We start from the raw sequence: 23,869 nt of genomic DNA, 5'->3' as shown, positions 1-23,869 counted from the left end.
ACCAAGCAGACCCTGTGAGACATTAACGCTACTTGCTGTGCCACCATGCTGCCCAAAACCCTTCCAAGTGTATTTTTAAAGAATTATTTTTTCATATTAGTTTGCTTATAATGTGAAGTCTGTCTGCTAAGCTACATATGATTATTTAAACATTTATGCAGCTGGGTAGTTTCTAGTGGAGCAATTCAAGAGAAGGACCTTGCTCAAGAGTTCTACAGCAGGAGGGGGATTTGAACCCAAGTCCTTTGAGTGCAGCAACAGGTCTAACTACTGCCGCACTCACTGTTCAAAAATGCTTGATACTAAAGGGAATTTTCCTTTGCCCTGAGCTAAGGGTACATAACACCCCATGACAATTCTGTCACACATACAGTAGCTCTAGGAAAGACAACAAAGGAAGAAAAAACATACTTATGACATTTTCAGCTCTTTGTTTAAAGTGTGACATCTTGTAACAGCGTCAATCTCCTGGACAGAAGTTGTAATTTGCCAATAATATTCAGGAAACACGAACTGAACAGTGAGGTGCAGTGATGAGCTCCTGCTCATTTGACTGTTGTAATTTGTCCAGTTATTCCATTATTGTGCTGCACATCTATTCAATCTCAGCCACATCTGCACATTTCCAAGACTCTATCCACAAGTTACTTCTTTATAATTTATGAAGAAAATTCTGATTTTTCAGATGTATGGAAGAAGAAGCTGCACTACTACGGTATAGTAGTATAAATGGAAAAAACAGAATAGGAACCAAACCACCATGCTTTTAAAATTAAATCAAGTCCCCCCAGACACATGATATTTAAACCATATTAATGTAGACTGTAAGATCAACTATTTTTTGTTTCTCCCTATATCAGTAACCACTTATCCATGTCAGGGTTGTGGTGGTCCAGATCCTGTCCTGGAAGGATGAGATAGCAGACCATTGCAGGTTATTAACAATTTTTGTTAAATTAACTTTAAATCCTTTGGTATTTGTCAACCTGTGACACACAGAGACAAAAATAATATCTGAATGAGAGGATGAAGTGTGAAGAAATATTTTTAGAATCTAAAAATATATGTCTAAAAATCTAAAATATTTTTAGAATCTCTCACCACCTCTTGACTATATACAGTTTTTAAAAAGGTCATTGCAGAATCAAAAGTGCCAGTGTTTGATATCAGATGATAAAGTTGTGGGCCTGGCAGTAATTCACTGGCTTTTCATAACCCATAACCTTATTTCTCCTGTTGTTGTTGAATATCTGTACTGTTGACTTTCAAATCCAGACAAGGCCCAAAAAATGTCCTCCATCTAAGTCACATATTACTTATGACGATCTGGATTATGACGGCCATTCCATTAACTTTATTATATTATTTTCGAGTCCCCAAATTTGTTTCTAATGTCAAATAATGACCACACTGCTGTAAGTGATCATGTCTGTTGATGTTTAGGTCTCAGTTAGTGTTTGTGTGTCTATCAGTGATTGTGTTTTGGTTACAAAAACATTGAAAAAGCAAAAGAAAACATTTAGAAATGGTAGTGAAAATAATAATGCAGCATGAAAATATAGTTATAATACTATATGTAATATTTGTATTTATATTATTATATTAGCATTATTTTAATGTAAATAAAGTGTGAAATTAGTGAAGAAATAAGACAAAGCACTATTATACAGCATAGCATTCATTCATGTTATTTGTTGATACTTTATCATGGTTCATACTGTGTAATACAGTATAAGAGGGTATTTGACTTACAAGAAAGTCATCGCAGCCAGGTCATGCAGTGCAAGTGGACCTGCCCTGAAGAGGGTCTTACACAGACTTCAGCAACAACAGACTCACATGAGAGAAGCAGAGAAGACACAAAACCAAGTCTGTACAGATATTATTTCCTTAAACACCATTAAAACCAGCAATACACACTGTGTTCAATAAATTACCAATACATTCAATCATTCAGCCCCATTCACGAGATAATCAAACAGTGTAAGACTCTTTAGCCATAATTATTTATAATGTAAAAATAAAATACATTCCCTCTGTATAGTCATACACTGACAGTCCAGGAAATACAAATATTGCCCCTGATTAATAAACATAAACAAACACCAGGCATTTAAAATATAAATTCATTGTGGTCCAAAGATCCCATCTGAACCGTTTTAACTTTCCTCGGTTTGTCTACTAATCGAGTATTTTCTGTTTTAAAATAAAATACATGTTAAAGCATCAAGTAACAAACCATGTGTCGCAACACAGCCAGACATTCAGTCACAGTTCCATGTGCGCATTTGTACTTATAAATACACACATACACAGTGTGAAAACCTGTATGTGTGTGTTTCTGAAGCTCTCTGTAAGGTGTTCAATGCATTTGACACCAAAACAAAATTAAACAGTATGTATGTCAGGGATGGGGAGCCCTTCCCTACTGGAACTGCAGGTTTCTCAAGCTCTTACTGCCTTAATGATGGAATTATTTAGATCCTAAAAAACCTCGGTGGAAGAGTCAGCCCTCAACTGAACCGAAATGTGCTTGGTTACTTATAGTAGTGCAGCTCTCAATGAAGGTCCATCTTACCCTTCAGTAGTCATGTCTGCATTTGTGTTTCAAAATAAAAAAGATACAAGGGGAAAATCATGATTGAAACTATGAGCGACTGGACAAGTAGTCAAAGTACTGTTTTAGCAGTAGCACAGTAACAAACGCAGCACATCACGTTGCAAACTCATTATTAAAATATTAAAATTATGGCGTTTGTTTATTACAATATCAGGGGAAATGTTTCAAAACACATGAGCATGATCAACAGTTTGATCGAGCACAGTGTTCAGAGTTCAGTACTGTTGGCTATGAGCTGTGATTCGTTTCCCCAACAGACACTTTCAGAGCAGCTCAAACTCTAAAAATACAAGGAAGAGTAAGATTTTACACAAATAAACAGCAGATAAATAGCATGATGCTAAAAACCCTTTATGAAGCTCTGAGGTGTTGAATTTGGGTCTTTGAGCACATGAGAGTAGCATCAGAAATGACAGTTTACTTAAAGCACAAATCAAACCATCTTAGGGCAAAAACTGTCGATAAATGTTAAACTGCAACCTCACTCTGGCCCTAACAGTAAATAGAGTATTCATTACAGTACTCAGTGGCAACATGTGCCTCTTCTCTCGCTAACCCTGTATTATATCCACGTGCTGATAAAAATAAATAAGATAAAGCAAATAAGCGGAAAACACCAGTGACAAGATAATAAATAGTCATTTCTGTTATGTAAGAGAAATAAAAGCAATATGTGGTGTTTTCTTCTTTAAGCAGTTCTTTATACAGGTACAAAAGTTAACCCATCAGCAATTTTACCCATGTTTCACTTGATGCGAACCCACCAATCGCAGATGCACACAAAGCAGGCTCAGAATGAACAATTACCTCATACATATCTGAAATACATGCGTGTTGTGCACACACACACCAGAGAGTAAACGTCAATGCATGTGCCCATATTGCAGGACTCTTAGCTAGGACACCAATGAAAAATTAATATATTTTTCTAAGTCTCACTCCTTCCTTTTATTCCATTTGGTATAAAAAATAGAAATGAGCCACATAATCCAACAATTTTTAATGATATGTCACTCATATGGACTAAAGATTTATTATATTGTCATGCATAATGTTAGTTTATTTCCCAAATCAACTGTCTTCATAGGTACAGTTTCTTTTTAGAAATGTTCCGTATAAAGCAATTCACTGGTATATTGGTATATTTGTGAGGTATTCATATTTTTGAACGCGTGTCCGAATAAAAACAAACGCTATCTCGACAAAAAAAAAAAACACTAAATTCATTGTAGCAGCACCATTACTATCCTGTCCCAAATGGACAGTTGTGTTGCTAGTAAAAATGAAAGCTAGAATGAAAATGAAATCATTCTTGTTACAAAAAAGTAAATTCAGCATTAAGACTATCAGAAGGTTTCTTAAGCAATTAATAAGCAATAGAACAGTAGAAGATGAGACACTGAGTGACCTGTTTGTCATGAGATAGTTTTTTCCTCAAAACTCACTTCATCAAAAGAACAATTTTGGGAGTGAGACCTGAAAAACAAGCACATTTAATTTTCTCCACATCTTTCGCTAGCGCACTACTCTTGGCCCATGAGCCCTGACTCGGTGTTTCTTGATGGCACTAAATGGCTACCTGGGTTTGACCTTCCTACCTCCACAGAGTAGATTACATTCCACAACTTAAGACATTCCAACACGTTTGCCCTTCATAACCACAAGAATGACAATGTAATTATGAAGAACTTATAGAAACCGTTGGGATGAACTCATTCAATTCCCTAAACTTCCCCTTTCCATCAGAGCTCCAAGTGTTTGGCTTGACTTGAGTTCCTTCTTGAGTTCTACCATGCATAGCTCTGCAAAATGCTCCATTTTGCTAACTCTGATGTTTAATCTTCAGTTCCAGGTCCAAATCAGTCTCAGATCTTCATCATCCCACACAGCAGGTGACCCACAACAGTCCTTCCATTGCTTCACTTCCATGGGGTGAAGATCTGAGACATGGATTCAAACTGGATGAGTTTGATCTTTTTGCACTTCCATAACACAGTGAATGAGGGCATTGTGAACTTCATGTTCAATCCAGGTTTGTGCTTCTGAGGTTGTTGATCTTGGTGTCCTGAAAGGCTATCGTTGTCCAGATGGCAGAAACCCATCTGTTCACCTAGATGACCTTGTCCCTATCTCTTCTGTTTCTCCATCTTCGGGGCCAAGAGTTGCTTTAGTCTCTGCCTCCTTCTCTCCTTCTCTTTCGACTTCTTCTCACACCCTATCCCACGGCCACCCCCAGAAACCTCCTCATGCGTTCATACACCACGTAGGAGATGCTCACGGCAGGAATGACCTTGAGGAAGTTGGGCGCAATTCCACGATAAAGTCCTCCCACTCCTTCTTGGGACACAATGTTCTTGAAATGACCCAGCATGGACAGCTGGGGGGCACCTGACTCAGAGGCTGAGGGGCAAACGAAGGGGGACTGAGTGAGGAAGGAGTGTGTGGGAACACAACATACAGTGCTTTAGAAAAATTATTTGCCCCTTTCCAATCTTCTCTTTTTGCATTTTTTTTACTTTCAATTTGATATTTCTGTCAGCCCTAACTGTATATGAATGGAGCCTGAAAGCAAAAAAATGTCATCAACATTGTTTTTATGTCATTCCCTTGGTGTGGGAGACAACAAAATATGCAGTCATTGGTGTGAAAAGTAAGTACCCCCTACCTTATCCATCCTAATTAGTAAGTTAATGAGTCAGTCTTTCTTTTAATACAATCAGACTTGATTTGTGCCAACCCTCCCCAAAAAAAACGTCAGCTAATTAAACCCTTACCAGCAAAAGTCAAACTGGCAAAATACAGACTTGCAGAGGCACAGTAATGCTAGGCACACCTTAATTGTGTTCAAAAATTCTGTAGAAGTCAAAAGTTTGAGTACACCCACTTGGAACCAGTCTTTTTATGATTATCGAAGCTTCAAACTGTATAATGAGACATCAGAAATGTGCATTTTAAATGCAAGTAAAAAATCTTGTACATTACAATGAAATAAATGGCCAGAGTCACTCAAAGCAAATGTACACAAAGTGCAACTCTTTCATTTATAAAATATAGTTTCCAGTAGGTGTACTCAAACTGGGTCTTCGTCTCTCACCCTGGGCTTGCATGCGTGTTCGGATCAGGGCGAGGGGGTAGCTGGCCAGCTGGCCACAGGTGCTAGAAACGGTGCCACAGCCCACCAGCACCAGGACCCCTGGGTCTGCTGTGCTTCCACTGTTCCTCTGTAGCCAGGCATTCTTCAGGGTCTAGATGGGGAGAGAAGCAACATAAGTCAAAACAATTGTTCACTTTAAACAAAATAATCTGTAAGTGTTTGAGGAAAACATAACAGCTCAGGAGGTGAACAAGTGAAACAATGTTTGCTATACAAGGAAGCCACTATTCTAAGAAATACTTGTCATGTTTGGTCATAAGTGGGCCAGTGAAAATAAGCAAAACATTAACATCAACACCTCTTTTAAAAGAATGGTAGTGCAAAGTATGTCCTAATCGTGGATGTCCTTATAGGAAAATCAGACTGACCTCTCTGCAAGAAAATTAAAATGTGGAATTCAGAAATGTTCTGTTTCATGCAATTATGGGGTCTATAATATGACATTTACAGGATAAAATAGAGACACCAGAGACAATTTAATTTAATTTTAATGGCATCCGTCCCATCATGGCAACCGTGCCAAGATATATTTTTAATATATAAAACATGAATTAACATTAATAAGATAATGAATCATAATTATATTTCTTGTTATTCATTTTTTTATTAAACTAGGTTGGGATTTGATTGTGTGTTTCTGCCCAGCTCTATATCACTGCCAGCATAGTAAACATATGGCCCACTGTGGGAGCGTGCACACACACTTTTGTTTACTTATTGTTTTGGACTCCACACACTCACTATTATTAACTGCTTATACAAGTCAGGGTCTTGGAAGTTTGGAGCCTATCCTGGAAACACAAAGTACAGTCCTAACTCTACCAAAAACACTACAAAAACTAACCTAAATGCCTTTTTCACTTGTGGGATCATCTCTACAAGGTCCGTGTTGCAAGGCCTATCCTTGTGTGGCTGATTTTGTTAAAATGTCCACACACATTTTGCGAAACAAGTGAACACACGCGAGCACAGACCTCATAGATGGCCAGGTCGATGCCAGCGTAGGGCAGGATGCCCAGCACGTTGGGCATGTAGCCTTTGTAGAAGGCTCGCAGTCCCTCCTTGTGGAAGATCTGTTTGGCGCAGTCAGCCATCCCCTTGTACTGGCCCGTTTTGCGCAGGGTAAGCCGAGTCTTCAGCACCTGGCCGAAGGTCACGTGGACACAGTTGGTGAACGTGAAAAGGAAGCAGAGAATATCACTAGTCTCACTTCAAGCCATATTCCTCCAATCCCACCTATTGCCAGATTTCCATCCATCCATCCATCTTCCTACACTTATCCGGGACCGGGTCGCGGGGGCAGTAGTCTAAGCAGAGCCCCCAAGACTTCCCTCTCCTCGCAAACCACCTCCAGCTCCTCTGGGGGAACCCCAAGGCGTTCCCAGGCCAGCCGGGAGACGTAGTCTCTCCAACGTGTCCTGGGTCTGCCCCGAGGCCTCCTCCCAGTGGGACATGCCCGGAACACCTCCCCAGGGAGGCGTCCAGGAGGCATCCGGAACAGATGCCCGAGCCACCTCAACCGGCTCCTCTCGATGCGGAGGAGCAGCGGCTCTACTCCGAGCTCCTCCTAGGTGACTGAGCTCCTCACCCTATCCCTAAGGGTGCGCCCAGCCACCCTGCAGAGGAAACTCATTTCTGCCGCTTGTATCCGCGATCTCATTCTTTCGGTCATGATCCAGAGTTCATGACCATAGGTGAGGGTAGGAACGTAGATCGACCGGTAAATTGAGAACTTCGCCTTACGACTCAGCTCCTTCTTCACCACAACAGACCGGTACAATGACTGCGTTACTGCGGACGCCGCACCGATCCGTCCGTCAACTTGCCGCTCCATTTTTCCCTCACTCGTGAACAAGACCCCGAGATACTTAAACTCCTCCACTTGAGGGAGCAACTCCCCCCTAACCCGGAGGGAGCAATCCACCTTTTTCCGACTGAGGACCATGGTCTCGGATTTGGAGGTGCTGATTCTCATCCCCACCGCTTCGCACTCGGCTGCAAACCTCTCCAGTGCACGCTGTAAGTCTTGATTCGATGAAGCCAACAGGACCACATCGTCCGCAAAAAGCAGAGACGAGATCCTGCGGCCACCAAAACAGACACCCTCCGTTCCCTGGCTGCGCCTAGAAATTCTGTCCATAAAGATAATGAACAGAATCGGTGACAAAGGGCAGCCCTGGCGGAGTCCAACATGCACCGGGAACAGGTCTGACTTACTGCCGGCAATGCGAACCAAGCTCCTGCTCCGGTCATACAGGGAACGAACAGCCCGTAGCAACGAGCCCCGAACCCCATAATCCCGAAGTACCCCCCACAGGATGCCACGAGGGACACGGTCAAATGCTTTCTCCAGGTCCACAAAACAGAGATGGACTGGTTGGGCAAACTCCCAAGAACCCTCCAACACCCTAGTGAGGGTATAGAGCTGGTCCAGTGTTCCACGGCCAGGGCGAAAACCACATTGCTCCTCCTGGATCCGAGGTTCGACTATCGGTCGGATCTTCTCTCCAGTACCCCGGCATAGACTTTCCCAGGGAGGCTAAGGAGTGTGATCCCCCTATAGTTGGAACACAATCTCCAGTCCCCCTTCTTAAAAAGAGGGACCACCACCCCGGTCTGCCAGTCCAGAGGCACCGTCCCCGAACTCCACGCGATGCTGCAGAGGCGTGTCAGCCAAGACAGCCCCACAACATCCAGAGACTTGAGAAACTCGGGGCGGATCTCATCCACCCCCGGAGCCTTGCCACCGAGGAGTTTTTTGACTACCTCAGCAACTTCAGCCAGGGTAATGGACAAGTCCCCCTCCGAGTCCCCGGCCTCAGCTTCCTCTACGTAAGGCGTGTCGGAGGGATTGAGGAGATCCTCAAAGTACTCCTTCCACCGCCCGAGGACATCCTCAGTTGAGGTCAGCAGCACACCACTTCCACTGTAAACAGTGTTGGCGGAACACTGCTTCCCCCCTCTGAGTCGCCGGACAGTTTGCCAGAATCTCTTTGAGGCCGACCGAAAGTCTTCCTCCATGGCCTCACCGAACTCCTCCCAGGCCTGAGTTTTTGCCGTGGCGACTGCCAGAGCCGCGCTCCGTCTGGCCCGCCGGTACCCGTCAGCTGCTTCAGGAGTCCTATGAGCCAGCCAGGCCCGATAGAACTCCTTCTTCAGCTTGACGGCATCCCTTACCTCCGGTGTCCACCACCGTGTTCGGGGATTGCCGCCGCGACAGGTGCCAGAGACTTTATGGCCGCAGCTCCGAACCGCCGCCCCGACAATGGAGGTGTGGAACATAGTCCATTGGGACTCAATGTCCCCAGTCTCCCTCGGGACCTGGTTGAAGCTCTGTCGGAGGTGGGAGTTGAAGACCTCTCTGACAGGGGCTATTGCCAGATTTATGTCTCATATTACATTACTGAAGGTGCTGATTTGCCCAAAGATACCAAAGCTACCTCATCCTACTGAGGCCCAGCACAAAATGTGTTTTGGATACTTTGAAATGTGTTTCTGGAAAGCCCTTTGTAATATGAATTGTCATACACTGTCGTAAATTAAAGAGGTAATTACCATTAGTTTCAACAGTAAAAAATATTCCTGAACCTCAAAATTTATACACATTTATGCTAAAATATCACCAAAGTCACATTAAAATGGACATTAAAATGGCTGCTTCAGTGGTTCACAGTAATCTTAACAAAACGTACATTTACGCTCATACTCAAAACACAAATAGATATAATCCTGATTAATTATGTACTGATTCGATTGCTTTGTTTCGTGCAGTATTATCTATTGTTTTTTGTTCATAGTCTGTGGATAAGCACTCAGACAAGAATTTCACGGTACTTGTACGTAGTACTTGTAACTATGACAATAAACCTTGAACTTGATGAAAAAGCAAACAAAAGAAATTAATGAAAACAATGCAAATGAACCGATGTGCAAAGAAGATGACAATGTTTGGACAGTCCAAACGGGACCAAGATCACTAAGCTTAGAACAGGTGAAACTAGCAAACAAAGAAAAAATGGAGGTTGAGAACTTATCGCAGCTCAAGACAAACTAGAACTGAGATGAGGACTGCATGGTGGTTCTAGTCTTTGCCACTGAGCTGTTGGGAAGTGCCCAAGATCCAAATTCACTCTTCATAAATTTGAAGGAGTACCTTGTAAGATGAAATAGGGGCATTAAATGAAAGTCCTCAGAAAGTCAAATTCTTATAACCCAAATGGCAGTATTTCGGGGACGACTGTTCTTCTAGGACAGCTTTCCAAACCCAACCCAAAACAGGTGTGGCATCACTTAAAAGCATACTGTGTCCTCTACAAAGAACATTATGACTCAGCACTGTAGCATACACAGATTGGGACACACACTTAAAAACATATGTCCTCTAGAGTGGACAAAAATGAATGGCTGGTTGTCTGATTGAGACACTAGGGATCTTCCAGAGATGAAGATGTGCCAGAAATGGCGGGAAATCCTGGAGCGCAAAGATTCACGGGAGGGCTGCAGGACAGGAATGTAAAAGCAAAAACGGCCTTGCTGGTCTCATCTCTCTTAGGAGCTGAAACGTGAAACGTTGCTCACGCCGACTCGCAGAGCTGCATTTTAGAACTATTTTGGCTAGGAAAGTACCACACGAGAACTGCTACTCCTGCCAATTTTTCCACACAATGCACACCAATCACCCTGAAAGGGGATGGACAGAAAGGTCTCGCTCTCATCACGCTGGAACTTTGCGTCCCGTAACAATGACTGAACAAATAGCAAAGTCGTGCTGCGATTTCAACTTGTAATGTTATGGCAGGAGTAAGTAAAACAGAAAACTCTCACGATCGAGACCTCGGCATGGCTAATCTTTCCATGCCCACCGACAAGGGTCAAGGCCTCAAGAAAAAGGAGCAGCAAAGGGATATGACAAACAGCAAAGTGACTGAGTTAAAGGACTGAATTATTTTGCTGTCTTCGGTGTCTGCCAAGGACGTTCATTGCCAAGCTCATTGCCAAGAAGAAGAATGCACATGTGCTGGATCCTCATGTTATGAATGGTGGTGCTAAACTTTTGAAGATACAAACATTTTCCAGCATATTTATTTATGTTTAGTTGCATTTTCTTATGCTATGTAAAGTTTTTGTCTGTAGTAAGTGAATGTGGCTGGTGCTTATATGCCAAGCCCACAGATAGCAGTGAAGTGTTCCCAAACAGAAAACGTTTCTACATGCACCTTCATTCAGCTTGTTTGCACGGTGTTAACAGCTCACATCTAGTGTTTTCAACACTCGTGATCAATAACAAGATATGGAACTTTAAACATGCTTCTGGGATGAATCAGTCAACAGGCAGTCAACCAGAGTCTGGGAACAGAGGGAATTTTCATTTTAATTTGTTTCACACAAGTTTTAATTTTAAAGTAAATTTAAATTAATTAACATAATTAACTAATTAATGTGATTTAAATTAGTTTTAAAAATTCTTACAAGGTGATTTTTATTATATCTTTATCTGATGTTTTTTTACAAAATATAACCCAAAAACAAACTGAGCGACATCTGTATTATTAAGCCTTTAGTCATAGTGCTTAATTCTTCATTCGATTTAGAGGATAGGATTTGATTACAGGTGATTAAATCCCTTCGTTACTAGCTCTTTCAAACCATGTGCCCCTAAGACAGTGACTCAATGGCCAGTAACAGATGGCATTCATTTTCACCCCCTGCTGTATTTTACCAGCAAAGCCAGAAGTCAAATATCAGCATAAACAACACAATCCAGGCAGTGACGCTACTCTGCAACCATCTCTTTCAGCATTCCACGGCAGTGTTTAGCGACGACTCTGACCTCCATGGGGTAGATGACAGTCTGGGCTGTGGCTCCAGCAAGCGACCCGGCGATGAAGCGTTCTTGAACGCGAAGGGCTCCTCCGTCCTTGTTACCCCTGATCAGCCATTTAATCTGGAGGTGTTAGAGGGGGATACAGGAAATAAGAGTTAAAAGGAATATATCCAGTGTCAGTAACCACTCGTCCAGTGCAGAGTCACGGTTGTCCAGAGACTACCCCGGAAGCACAGGGTAGGTAGTCGGGTATATCCTGGACTCAACCTCAGTAAGTCTTGCTTAGAAGACAAAAGGGCATTAAAAACAGCGAGCCACTAGAGAAGCGGGAGAGACAAGAGTCACCAACCTGCTCGTAGGCCAAGAACTTGATGGCGGTCTCGGGTGCGATCTTGAGTACGTTGATGCCGTTTCCTCTCCAGAGGGCAGTTAGGCCGCCCTCGCGCACCATCTCACGCAGGCCTTTCAGAACGCTCACCTTTCCAGAGGCGGATCCATGGACCTGCGGGGAATTAACAGCACTCCTCACTCACTCATTATCAATAACTTCTTGTCCAAGTTAGGGTTGCTCTGGACCAGAGGCAAACCTGGAACCACAGGGTGCTTGGCTAGTGAGGGTTCATTTTTCTCTCACGGAACCACCTTCAAGCAGTCAAACCTCCCGAACAGTGCATACACAGGGCACTACACACACCAACAGTGACGGGAAGCTCTCCTGCACATCATCTTGAGACAAGTTGATCAGCACCTTCTTGCACAATCTACTCAGGGACACCAACCTGCAGGAAGACCTTGAGGCGGTCTAGGGGTGCTGTGCCCGTCCGAGACACAGAGCCTGCCATCGCCCCGGCCATCAGCTGCCTCCACACGAAGCCAGACTTGCGCTCCTGTTCAGAAAACTCATCCGGCACGGTCAGGTGCTCACCGATGTCCAGCATCTACCGTAGACGCAGGGGAATGGAGGGGACAAAGGCAATGAGCGAGTGTACATTTACGGTACACACACTACAAATACAGCAGTGCCACAGGCTGGGTTCAAATCCCACCTCCTGCTCTACTGCCCTCGATGAAGGTACTCAGCCTGAATTTGTACAGCAAAAAATGACCCAGCTGTATGTATGGCTAAATCACCGTAAGTCACTAAATTAACAAAATGTAAATGACTGCTGATTCACTGACATCCCTTTTACTTTGTTTACTACCTGCTATTGATTGATTAAAGGCTTTTCTCATTTCCAGTAATCCACACTTGAAACACCGACTCCTTACTGCCTTACTACAGTCAGTCTCCCATGATCCCGTCTTCCACCTGACCCTCACTACCAGATGATGACTGCGGTACTGGATCGTCCCTGGTCCTATGTTACCTCTTGCCATCTGTCACTTCTGCCTCTTCTCCTGACTGGTCATTTGGCTGACAGCCATCCATTAGGATTGGGGTCGGTCTGATTTGGGATTAATTAATTTTGTAGAAAGGCATGGATTTTGAGTCAGAGGTCTTTCTGGTGTGTCATGTGGAGATACACACGACAGGCCTGCGAATCCAAGGTCTGGTTACATTCCAGGGATGGGGTCCACCTCCTGCAGACCCCCTGGGGCCCACTAGCCCTCCACCTGCACTATCTGTCTCACAGAGTAGCAGCTGTGGAAACAAGGCCTCCTGCACCAGACTCACCAGGGAGTGCTTCCAGTAGAGTGCAATGCTCTCCATGTTGTGCAGAGGGTTGAAGAGGAAGTGATCGCGCCATTCGTTCCAGTCAATGGTCATAGTGCCGTCCTTGTCCATGCTACCGTGAGAGACAGAGAGATGCATGGGGTGATCAGGGTCATGTGAGAACATCCTCATGGTGACCCACTGCAGTCCAAACACTGACCTCTGCAGTATCCTGGAGGCCTGCTCCATGGTGACGTCTACGCCCAGGTTGCGCAGTGAGACCTGGATCTCCGACACATCTATGCAACCTGCAGAGCAAAGAGCTGCCATAAGAATGAATTGTGTGCGTGTGTGTGGGCGTGTGTGCTCGTACAGTATGTGTACAAAGGAACACAAACCGTCATTGTTGCGATCCAGATTGCGGAACATTAGGCGCAGCTCCTTCTCGTGAATCCGCAGGTACTGGGAGAACTCCTGAAAGTCCAGCTGCCCATCCTGGTTGGTGTCCCCAGCCTGCACTATCTGCTGGGGTAGAGGCAATATGGAGGGGGCAGGATGGGGGAGGGTAGGGAGGTGTGTCGGGGTGTGGGGGGTGCCGTATGGTTAGGAACAGGGATGAAAGGTGATGAGGATACATGTTACAAGATAGCGACCCACCAAGATGTGGACCATGTGTTGCGTAAATACGCACACGCACGAGCAAACACATCCTCCATGCACCACTACTGAATATTCCAGAGTGACCTTGACTCCCATCATGTGGCTGTTCACTCAGTGTCCACTACAAACTTTCCATTTCTGCAAAGATTCTTCTGCCAAAGTTAAAGCATCTTGTGGGAAATACAGTTTTACTCACAATTTCAATAATAACAACCATAAAACACCTCTCTTTAGTTCTTTTACTTGCTACTCTATGATCAGGGGGTCAGGGCTCAGCTAGTAGCACAGTGGTTAAAGCTGTTGCCTTTGCATCTGAAGGTTGCCAGTTTCAATCCCACCAACCTGTTATAAGGTACTTATCCTGAACAGATATGGTAAAAATTCCCCAGCTGTATAAATGGGTAAATCAGTGTGAGTAACTTAATACAAGTCTTGCTTGAGTAAAGCATTAACAACCATCAAACGCCCAGTGCAAAAATTTCAAGACAGAAAACAAAAGCTTCTGACATCAAGACCTGAAAACTATTCAAAATGCACAATTGCTCCACTCAAAAGCCAACATCCAGAGACTGTAGACCAGTTGGAAGGAAGGGGGAAGGGCCTGGAGAGTCCTGTCCTGAATGCACACACACATTGACTGAAACTGCTTGTCCCACTGCTTGTTGCAGTGAGACAGAGCCTAACCCAGCAACACAGGGCATGAGACTGGAGGAGGAGGGGACAAACCCAGGACAGGACACCAGTCTGTCACAAGGCACCCCAAGCAGGACTCAAACCCTAGATCCACCAGAGAGCAGGACCTGGTCATACCCACTGCACCGCCATATCCCCCTTGTCCTGAATCCAACACGAAACATCCATGTGTAAATCCATGCAATGGCCTCCAGTTAGGAGTCATCTGGGGACTCCCTCACAGCAGATGGACATTGATGCTCACTGTATCGTGTTGCCCGATGCCCCTGAATTATAGCTTCTGTCCTCACTAATGCTGATTATATGCAACCCAAGAGAACTGGACTCCTCCAGCTGCCAATCTTACACTCTCTGCACACCCCACACAGTCCCACTGTAATATAACACAATTCTCAGGAAGAGTTTATTTTTCATTCCATTTCCTTGGACTGGGATTTTTTTCCATTCCACATCCCTACCCTCACCTCTGGTCATGAACTTTGGGTAATGACCGAAAGAATAAGATTGCGGATACAAGCGGCCGAAATGAGTTTTATCCGCAGGGTGTTGGGACTCACTCTCCGTGATAGGGTGAGGAGTTCAGCCATCCGGGAGGAACTTAGAGTAGAGCCGCTACTCCTCCACACTGAGAGGAGCCAGTTGAGGTGGTTCGAGCATCTGATAAGGATGCCCCCGGGCGCTTCCCTTTGGAGGCGTACCAGGCACGGCCAATTGGGACGAGGCCCCGAGGTCAGCCCAGGACCCGCTGGAGGGATTGTATCTCCCAGTTGGCCTGGGAGCGGTTAGGGATCCCCCAGGCTGAGCTGCGGGGGACAGGGGCGGCTGGGCCTCTCTGCTGCCACCGTGACTCTACTAGGACAAGCGGGATAGAAAATGGATGGATGGGTTTTTTTTGTTTTCCTGTGTTGGTAATTTAATTTTTATTCTGTTTTCCCCGATATCTTCAGTAATTGACATACTCAAGGAAAATTTGTACTAAGTGTGCATATTATATGTCAATATTAAGGCAGATGGACACAGTGAGGTATTGCATATATGTCCACACATCCATCTATTTATTGTTCATCAATAACCACACTTGTCCAATGCAGAGCTGTGGTGGTCCAGAGCCTACCCTGGATGCATCAACTCTGAGGCAGGGAACACTATGGATGGGACGCTAGTCCATCACAGGGCAGTCACACACAACTACTCACACATTTACATTTACTCGTTTAGCAGACACCTTTTCTTCGAAGTGTTGTGCAGTTACTATGTAGTATTTAGCTGACACCTTTATCCAAGGAGACTTACAGTGTTAGACACACTATACTGAAGTACTTAGTCACTGAGACATCTGCACGGCAAAGCAATGTAACACAGGTATTTGTACGAATGAAACCCCATTTGTTCTCTGAGCTCTAGTTGAAGAACAGCCCATTAATCCAGTCACGAGCTGCTACCCTGGGCTCAAGTCCGAACACGAAGAGGATTCCGCTTTGCCACTTAAATAAACACGCTGGATTTCTCACACCGACGCTCTCTCGCTCTTACACACACACACACACACACACACACACACACACAGACTGAGTGTAAGGGACCAACTACAAAAAAAGCATCTAAAATTACAGCCTTGCAAGTTTTCACACAACTACACATAGACACAGTTACATACACATAAACTGGTAATTAAATTACTTAAATAATTATGTGTTTCTCAGGAAAAATATGCGTTTCTGGAAGCATAAACATTTCCCGAGAACTTTGTTTCATGATCCAGTGAGACGATAACGTCCACCTGCATCTGCTATTATATAAAAAGTCTTGGAAACTCCTGAACCGCAGAGTTCCTGTTAAAAACCAGAGTGGAGTCTAACTTACGGGAGGGGGGTTAATAGGCATAAACAGATTCCACGGGGGGGACGCTGCGTTCTAACACAGAACGACGATCATGTGATGGAGGAGGGGGTTGCCGGGTCGCTAAAGTTCAGCAATTTGGAGTGACGCCCGAGCGGGCAGAAAGCAAGGGAGGGAGGGACTGAGGGAGACGGAGAAAGGTCTGGACTCTGAACTCCTTCACTGCCTGTCCTCCAGGAAAAAATAAAAGCAAACTAGCCCCGCCCCCTTCAGCAAGCACACCGAGTTTTACGCAAGCACGGCTTCCTGAGAAACGATACACCAAAACCACGGCGGGGTGGGTCCATGACTGCTCCAGTGCGCTGGCAAACAAATCTGGCAGGAAGAAGGTTACAGTACACTTCACACACTGTCCACCTCACCACCGACATAATGAAATGGATACGTCTAAAAGAGGAACCTATAACCAATGGCCTTGTTGTTCTGGGAATATAAATAGTGGCGGACACTGGCGGCACGTAGAGCATATGATGAAGACGAGGAGGACAAGCCAGCAAGCTCGGGTTGCAAGGCCAGAGCATAATCAGCTCCTTCGGGAGTCCTGAGATCGTATTAACCTGTCTAGCACAACTCTCAAATGGTCCGAGTCAAACATCACCGGGTTCAACACGCACCTCTACAACAAGGTAAAACACTCCACTCATACTGAGTGGCACTTTGCAGCAAAGTAGCACATGCAAGATATACCAGGCTCTGGTGGTTATCACAGGCTCTTTGGGACAGGGTCGACCAGCAGAGAGAGAGGTCTAAACATGACTTAAAGAAAAGGCCGATAAAATTCCAATGAAAATCGCGATCATCAAGGTACCCTGTGAAAACGTGCACGGTGCTGCACGAGAATTGCCGGCATTTAAAGACGGGATGTTTCCTCTCTCGGCTGGGCCGATGTCCGCTTGAATTTCACAAGAAAATAAAGAGAATAAAGAAAAATAAAACTGAAAACTAATACAAATTATTCCTTCCACGGCGCTGATGTTATCGCTTCTGCGGCCAAGGGCCTGAGGCTGGTTGACGCTACTTGAGGAGTGATGAGACAGGGGAATCACCTGAGCAAAAATTCACCTTTAAATGTAACTTCTTAGGGTGAATTTCCCACGTTTTCACATTAATTTCCAGCTTTGTATTCCTTCATCCATCATCCCACACCTCCTCCTGTCCAAATTAACCCAACTCTCTGTGCCCACCTCCATCTGTCGGTGGATCACCAACTTTCTGACAGACAGGCAGCAGATAGTGAGGCTGGGAAAATTCTCATCCAATACTCGCACGATCAGTACTGGCGCCCCCCAGGGATGTGTGCTCTCCCCACTGCTCTTCTCCCTGTACACCAACGACTGCACCGCTAAAGACCCCTCTGTCAAACTCCTGAAGTTTGCAGACGACACCACGCTCATCGGCCTCATCCGGGATGGCGACGAGTCTGCTTACAGACAGGAGGTCCAAGAGCTGGCTGTCTGGTGCAGTCATAACAACCTGGAGCTGAACACGCTCAAAACGGTGGAGATGATCGTAGACTTCAGGAGAAACACCTCAGCATTATCCCCACTCACCATCATGAACAGCACTGTGTCAACAGTGGAGTCATTCAGGTTCCTGGGCACCACCATCTCACAGGACCTGAAGTGGGAGTTTCACATAGACTCCATTGTGAAGAAGGCCCAGCAGAGGTTTTACTTCCTTCGCCAGCTGAGGAAGTTCAACCTGCCACAGGAGCTACTGATGCAATTCTACTCCGCAGTCACTGAGTCTGTCCTCTGCACTTCTATAACTGTCTGGTTCGGCTCAGCTACGAAATCAGACATTAGAAGACTACAGCAGATAGTTCGGACTGCTGGAAGAATCATCGGCACATCCCCCCCAGCTCTCCAGGGTCCAGGGTCAGTAAAAGGGCTGGCAAAATCATTCTAGACCCCTCACATCCAGGCCACTTCCTCTTCCAACCTTTGCCATCTGGCCGGCGCTACAGAGCACTGAGCACCAGGACTGCCAGACACAAGAAAAGTTTCTTTCCCCAAGCCATCTACCTCATGAAGAGCTAATTCCCTCCCTAGAGAGTAAACCAGTGCAATACATAATGCTATTTATATTTATAACTATTTATCACATCATATCTCTTACTCACACTCCCTTGCATTTGTATAGAACATACCTGTATTTTTGTATATCGGGTACTTTATATTTTTATATATTTTTTATCCTTCATTCACATATTCTATCTTCTCATCTGTCTTGTCACTGTCATTCTGTCTGTGTTGTGGAAGTCTCTGCCACCAAGACAAATTCCTTGTATGTGTGAACATACTTGGCAATAAAGCTCCTTCTTTTTCTTCTTCTTCTTCTTCTTTACTGAGAAAATATCTGAAATTCAAACCGGCGAAGCTCGATTTTTGACAACTGAACAGGAAGCTGCAGCCTTCGCAAGTGAAGAGGAATGGTGAAACCATGATTTATTCATGACATGAAGGGTGAAGCTGGGAAGAAGGAAGAAATGCAACACCAGTTCAAGGCATGTTAGCTCTAGCTGGACATTATTCGATGTTGGTGAGGTCCTCTTTGGACCAAAGCAGCCAGACTGATGGAGTAAGTGCAATCCAAGAAAGGGAAGTTACAGAACCTGGTTACAGCTCTGTTCCAGTGGCCTGTCGTAGGCCCGCCTTGACTCAGTTTACCTCACTACCCCTGTCAGCTGCTGCTCGGAAAGACAAGACCAAATTAGCCTAAGCCAGGGTAGCAATTAGACCCGTTCCATGTATAAGCACCCAGGCAGACCGAGAACATCCACACATCGCGAGCCACCAAGACACGCGCCGGAATCACCAGTGTGTACCCTTCACAAATTAATCCGCTTATTAAAACAACATTCTTGGCAGCACCTTCTGGTTCTCCTTTCAGCTCATTTCCATGACATAATGAAGATAATGAGCCACCACGCACAAATCGGTAGGGAATTATCTTCAAAATTTATTCTGATGCCTTTCCCAAAAACACAATCATAGAGAGGCATATACATATCAAAATGATTATTAATTAGAGAGGAATCTTGGAACAAAAAAAAGTCCATACACATGACCCACCACACTTTTAACAATAGCCTTTGCTGATTGATTGACTCCTTCGCACATTGATGGTTTTGCAAACCTTCATCATATTCTAATACATGTCCAGTTACATAAACAGCAATTTAGCTCAAACAGAAATAAATATATACGTGTGCTATGCAAAGCTTCAGGAAAAAATATGCAATTTAATGAGTTGCATTATTCCCACAATATGAAACATCATGAGCCATGATCTACAAGTATATATTGATACCTATACAGGGTCGTGGGGAACTGGAGCCTACCCAGTAACACAGGGCATAAGGCCGGAGGGGGAGGGGACACACCCAGGACAGGACACCAGTCCGCCGCAAGGCACCCCAAGCAGGACTTGAACCCCAGACCCACCGGAGAGCAGGACCAGGTCCAACCCACTGCACCACCACACCCCCTAGTATTCTCAATGTACATTTACGTAATTTCTAAATAGCCTAGGCATATACTACCATCCAAAGGTATCCACAGGCTCTGTGTAGAAGGACCAGACACTATGACATATGCAAGCCTTCCACAGAAGCAATAAATCCAATCAAAACACTAAAAGCAATTTTCTGTATCATTTCAAATAAAATGTCTGATTTTGATTTAACTAGAATATATCTCGTAGGTAAGAGTAGTCTGTCATACACACAGGCAACAGAAATTAATAGACATGTTTCTAAGTGCTGCATATGCTCATTGTGGTTGAAGAACAGATGCTTATGCACCAGTTACAGATCAGTAATGATCATTTTATATTTCATTTATATTTTACCTAGAGGGTGACGTGGTGCAGTGGGCTTGGCTGGGTCCCACGCTCTAACGGGTCTGGGGTTTGAGTCCTGGTTGGGGTGCTTTGTGACGAACTGGCATCCCGTCCTGGGTGTGTCCCCTCCCCCTCCAGCCTTACGCCCTGTGTTGCCAGGTTAGGCTCCAGTTCATTGTGACCCCTGTTTGGGACAAGTGGTTTCAGCCTGTGTGTTTACCTAGTGGTGTTGGAGCAGGACCCCTGATCTAACAACTTACTGTGTCCCTAACAAACAACCCTCCTTCTGTGTGAAACAGAAAGTTTGCTACTGAAATAACCACCCTTTGGTGCTGATACATACATAGAAAACACATGTTCCCACTGATAGCTATGAAAACACACACTTATCACTGCCAGATGTAGTGTGATTGAGCCTGAGCTTGTGTGCTGGCTCTGACTTTAGGTGCTCAGGGTTGTAGAACTGAACTCAAATTTGGTCTGAGAGAATTAGTTTACCAGAACCAACATTCTGGTAACACTGACAGAGCCTTCTCTCCTCCCCTATCAAATAGAGGTTCTTAACCTGGGAGGTCCACAGATGGGCTTCAAGAGGTGTGTGAGCAAGCACAAACTTGCTTTTGAAATTAACCAAACACAAGTTTTAAAAAACATACAAATAAAAAGCTGCCCCAAGTATCTTATATTATGATTTACTTTTATTATTATATGAATATTATTACTATTACGGGACAGCTGGTAGCATAGTGGTTAGCACTGCACCCTTTGGACCCCAAAGATTGCAGGTTTGAATCCTACCTCCAGCTATAGTACCCATGAGCAAGGTACTTTCCCTGAAAATTGCTCCAGTAAAATTGCGCACCTATACAAACGGGGAAATAATTATAAGTAGCTTTACATGTTGCTTTGGAGAAAAGTGCCAGGTGAATGAGTTACTTTCAATCTTTATCCTATTATTCACTGCACTGTATCAATCTTCCACCTTACTGCATATTACTGGAATGCTTCTTCTCATATGTCTCTAATGTGGCCTGCTGCAAAAGTTTCTAGAAGAATGTACCCCCGCTTCTGGTACATTCCACTTAATTTGGATCATGACATAGTGCTATGTGAAGGTATTAAAATTTCAGTGAGTATTTTCCCCAAACTTTTCTATGGACATTGTTGTCTGCAGGGTCCTTTGCTGCCATTGCACTGTTAAAGGGGTCCAGGCCTAGAACCTCACCTCTCCTCACTATAGGAGATGCTGGTCCCCAACATCAGGCTCCAGGGGACATCCTCTACTGTCACAGACACAGTGTTGTGCTGGTACTACTGCCATGTCACCCACTCAGAAGAAAAGACAAAGTAGGGATGGCTGGTAGCATAGTGGTAGAAGTAGCTGCCTTTGACACCAAAGGTCACAGGTTCAATCCCATCTCTCGCTGTGTTCCCCTGCAAAGTACTTACCCTAAATTGCTCCAGTAAAATTACCCAGCTGTGTAAATAATTGTAACCTTAACACTGCAAGTTGTTTTGGAGAAGAAGTGTCAGCTAAATGTCAATAGAGATGACCTTCTCTGTGATGTTGATATAATAGACTGAAAAATGTGTCCTTCAACGAACAACATACAATAAGAATAGAAAAAGTCCTCAACAGTGCTGTCTTGTACTACAGACTGCTATGTCAGTACTCAAAAGGATAAATATTTCCAACAATGTATGTTATTTTTAAACTTTTTTTGTTTTCTGTTTTGGCTGTGTGGCTTTATTTTATTGTTTTGTTCGAGGATGTGTAGACTGTGAGCTAATCTGTATGTGGGAGACACAACAATTACATTTTACTCTACTTTAACTATGTATGTTTTACTGTTTTAACCATAACAGGAAGCAGTGAGTGTAAAAATGCTTCATTCTCTACATTTCATATATCTTGTTTATCTCACAATTACTCTGTCTGATATCTTCTTGCCATCGTTGTACTACGTCTACGACGACGGCAGCCCTATTGGGTACAAATTTAATGGCTGTAGTGTAGGAAAATTGTCAACGTTAAGCGCCAAAACGGGGTTTTCTGCAAAAGGAACATTTATAAAGGATCACAAATTAAAATACAAATAGAAAACACACACTTTTTTTTCTTTTTGCTACTTTCGGTTCCTCATTAAACGTGTCACACCGCGGGGCTAAAAGTGCCTCAGGGGACACACGCTCGGCCACAAATACGGAGCGACGTACGTGCGAAGCGTCGTACCGCGAGTCTCGCGGACAGTACGAAACAGCAGCGTCGTCAGCTGTGCCCTTACATAAACATCTGTGCTGCTCGTGACAGGGCTCCAATGCTGCGCTACGCTGCGCTGCACTGCGGCCGCAGCGATCAGCAGAGAGACACCAGCGGGGCGAATGCAGCCTCCCTCCGCGCGGTGCGGGTTGATTCTTAATGCACCTCACGACTCTTATTAATCAGACCGTTTTCCACCGAATTCTTGTTCTGTGCGAGCGCGCGCCTCATTCACTGCTGGTGTGATCGCGAGACCGGCCGTGTCGCCCGGGCGATCCTCTGCTCTTCGTAGTGAGGAAATAGCTGCGGTATGCGAACCACCTCCCCGCTTCTGTGCTGATAAGTGGAAGCGCAGCATTGCAGCGAGAGAAAGCGTTTCCCCTCAATTACCCCAGTACGCTGCAGAATAAATGGGTGCACAGGATCACGTGGACCCGCCGTCGCTCTTGAGGAGTTTTCCCCACTTAGTTAAGATCATGGACGGAGTGACTGGTACCTCCTCGGCGTTGCTCCGCAGCAGCCCTCGCGCCGCTAGTCCCGTGCGCAGCTCGCTCACGTCCACGCGCCCGTCCTTGTTCAGGTCCAGCTGCTCGAACAGCTCGGCCCACATTTTCTCTCGCTCCGGGTCCGAGCCGCTGTCATCGCACCGAGCCCCTGACGGACCCATTTCCAGAGCGCGTCCCGAGGCGGGATTCGAACACGAATCACATCAGGGCTCCAGCGCGAGGCCAAGTCGGGCGACTGAAACCGCAGCCAAGCGCACGACTCCCGACCGCATTCCGTCCGGCTGTCTTGTAGAAGCGCGGGGGTGACGGGGAGGAGGGGGGGGGAGTAACCGGAGCCTGGGGACGGTGTAACAGTTCTCCTCTGACCCCCGTACACACCGGCACAGCAAGCAGCGGAAATACCGAGAACGAAGAGCAGCCCGCAACGCAGGAGATACGATCTCGGCGCCTCTGAAACCAGCAAGTCAAAATACGACTTCCCCCTCCCTTCCCCTGCACTGCCTCTGTCTGACCGAGTGGTACAGAGTCAGTGTGTCTCTGCATTACGGGGGACAGTGTATCTGTGCACTACTGGTTACAGAGTGTGTCTCTGCAAGGCTGGTTAGTGTGCCTCTGCAAGAGTGGTTACAGTGTGTCTCTGCACTACTGGTTACAGTGTGTCTGTAGTGTGATAATAATGTTCCGGGCATTCGCCTATCACACACACACTACCGGATCGTGACGCTGTAACACCCGAGTTTGACGAGTGCAAACTCA

At 45.1% G+C, this 23,869-nt stretch overlaps 1 protein-coding gene across 3 annotated transcripts; it reads right to left on the bottom strand.

The window, feature by feature from the left end:
• Nucleotides 1-1,865: 1,865 nt before the first annotated feature.
• Nucleotides 1,866-23,660, bottom strand: slc25a23a (solute carrier family 25 member 23a). 3 transcript variants are annotated; one of them, XM_018762517.2, is made up of 10 exons: nt 23,104-23,660; nt 13,651-13,777; nt 13,473-13,560; nt 13,274-13,385; nt 12,378-12,536; nt 11,948-12,100; nt 11,605-11,718; nt 6,749-6,916; nt 5,715-5,865; nt 1,866-5,020 (listed from the first exon to the last, which is right to left on the bottom strand). In XM_018762517.2, the coding sequence occupies exons 1-10, from the start codon at nt 23,272-23,274 to the stop codon at nt 4,836-4,838; spliced, it is 1,428 nt and encodes a 475-aa protein (XP_018618033.1). In that variant the 5' UTR covers nt 23,275-23,660; the 3' UTR covers nt 1,866-4,835. The 3 variants fall into 3 exon arrangements, with proteins under 3 accessions (XP_018618033.1, XP_018618042.1, XP_018618051.1); XM_018762526.2 differs by having other exon boundaries at nt 13,651-13,774; XM_018762535.2 differs by having other exon boundaries at nt 5,007-5,042.
• Between the last annotated feature and the right edge of the window lie 209 nt (nt 23,661-23,869).

The sequence above is a fragment of the Scleropages formosus genome, chromosome 2 (genome assembly GCF_900964775.1).
Source record: "Scleropages formosus chromosome 2, fSclFor1.1, whole genome shotgun sequence".
Classification (NCBI taxonomy): domain Eukaryota; kingdom Metazoa; phylum Chordata; class Actinopteri; order Osteoglossiformes; family Osteoglossidae; genus Scleropages; species Scleropages formosus.
Note: the sequence above shows the minus strand (reverse complement) of the source record. Positions and strands in the feature narration are given on the sequence as shown.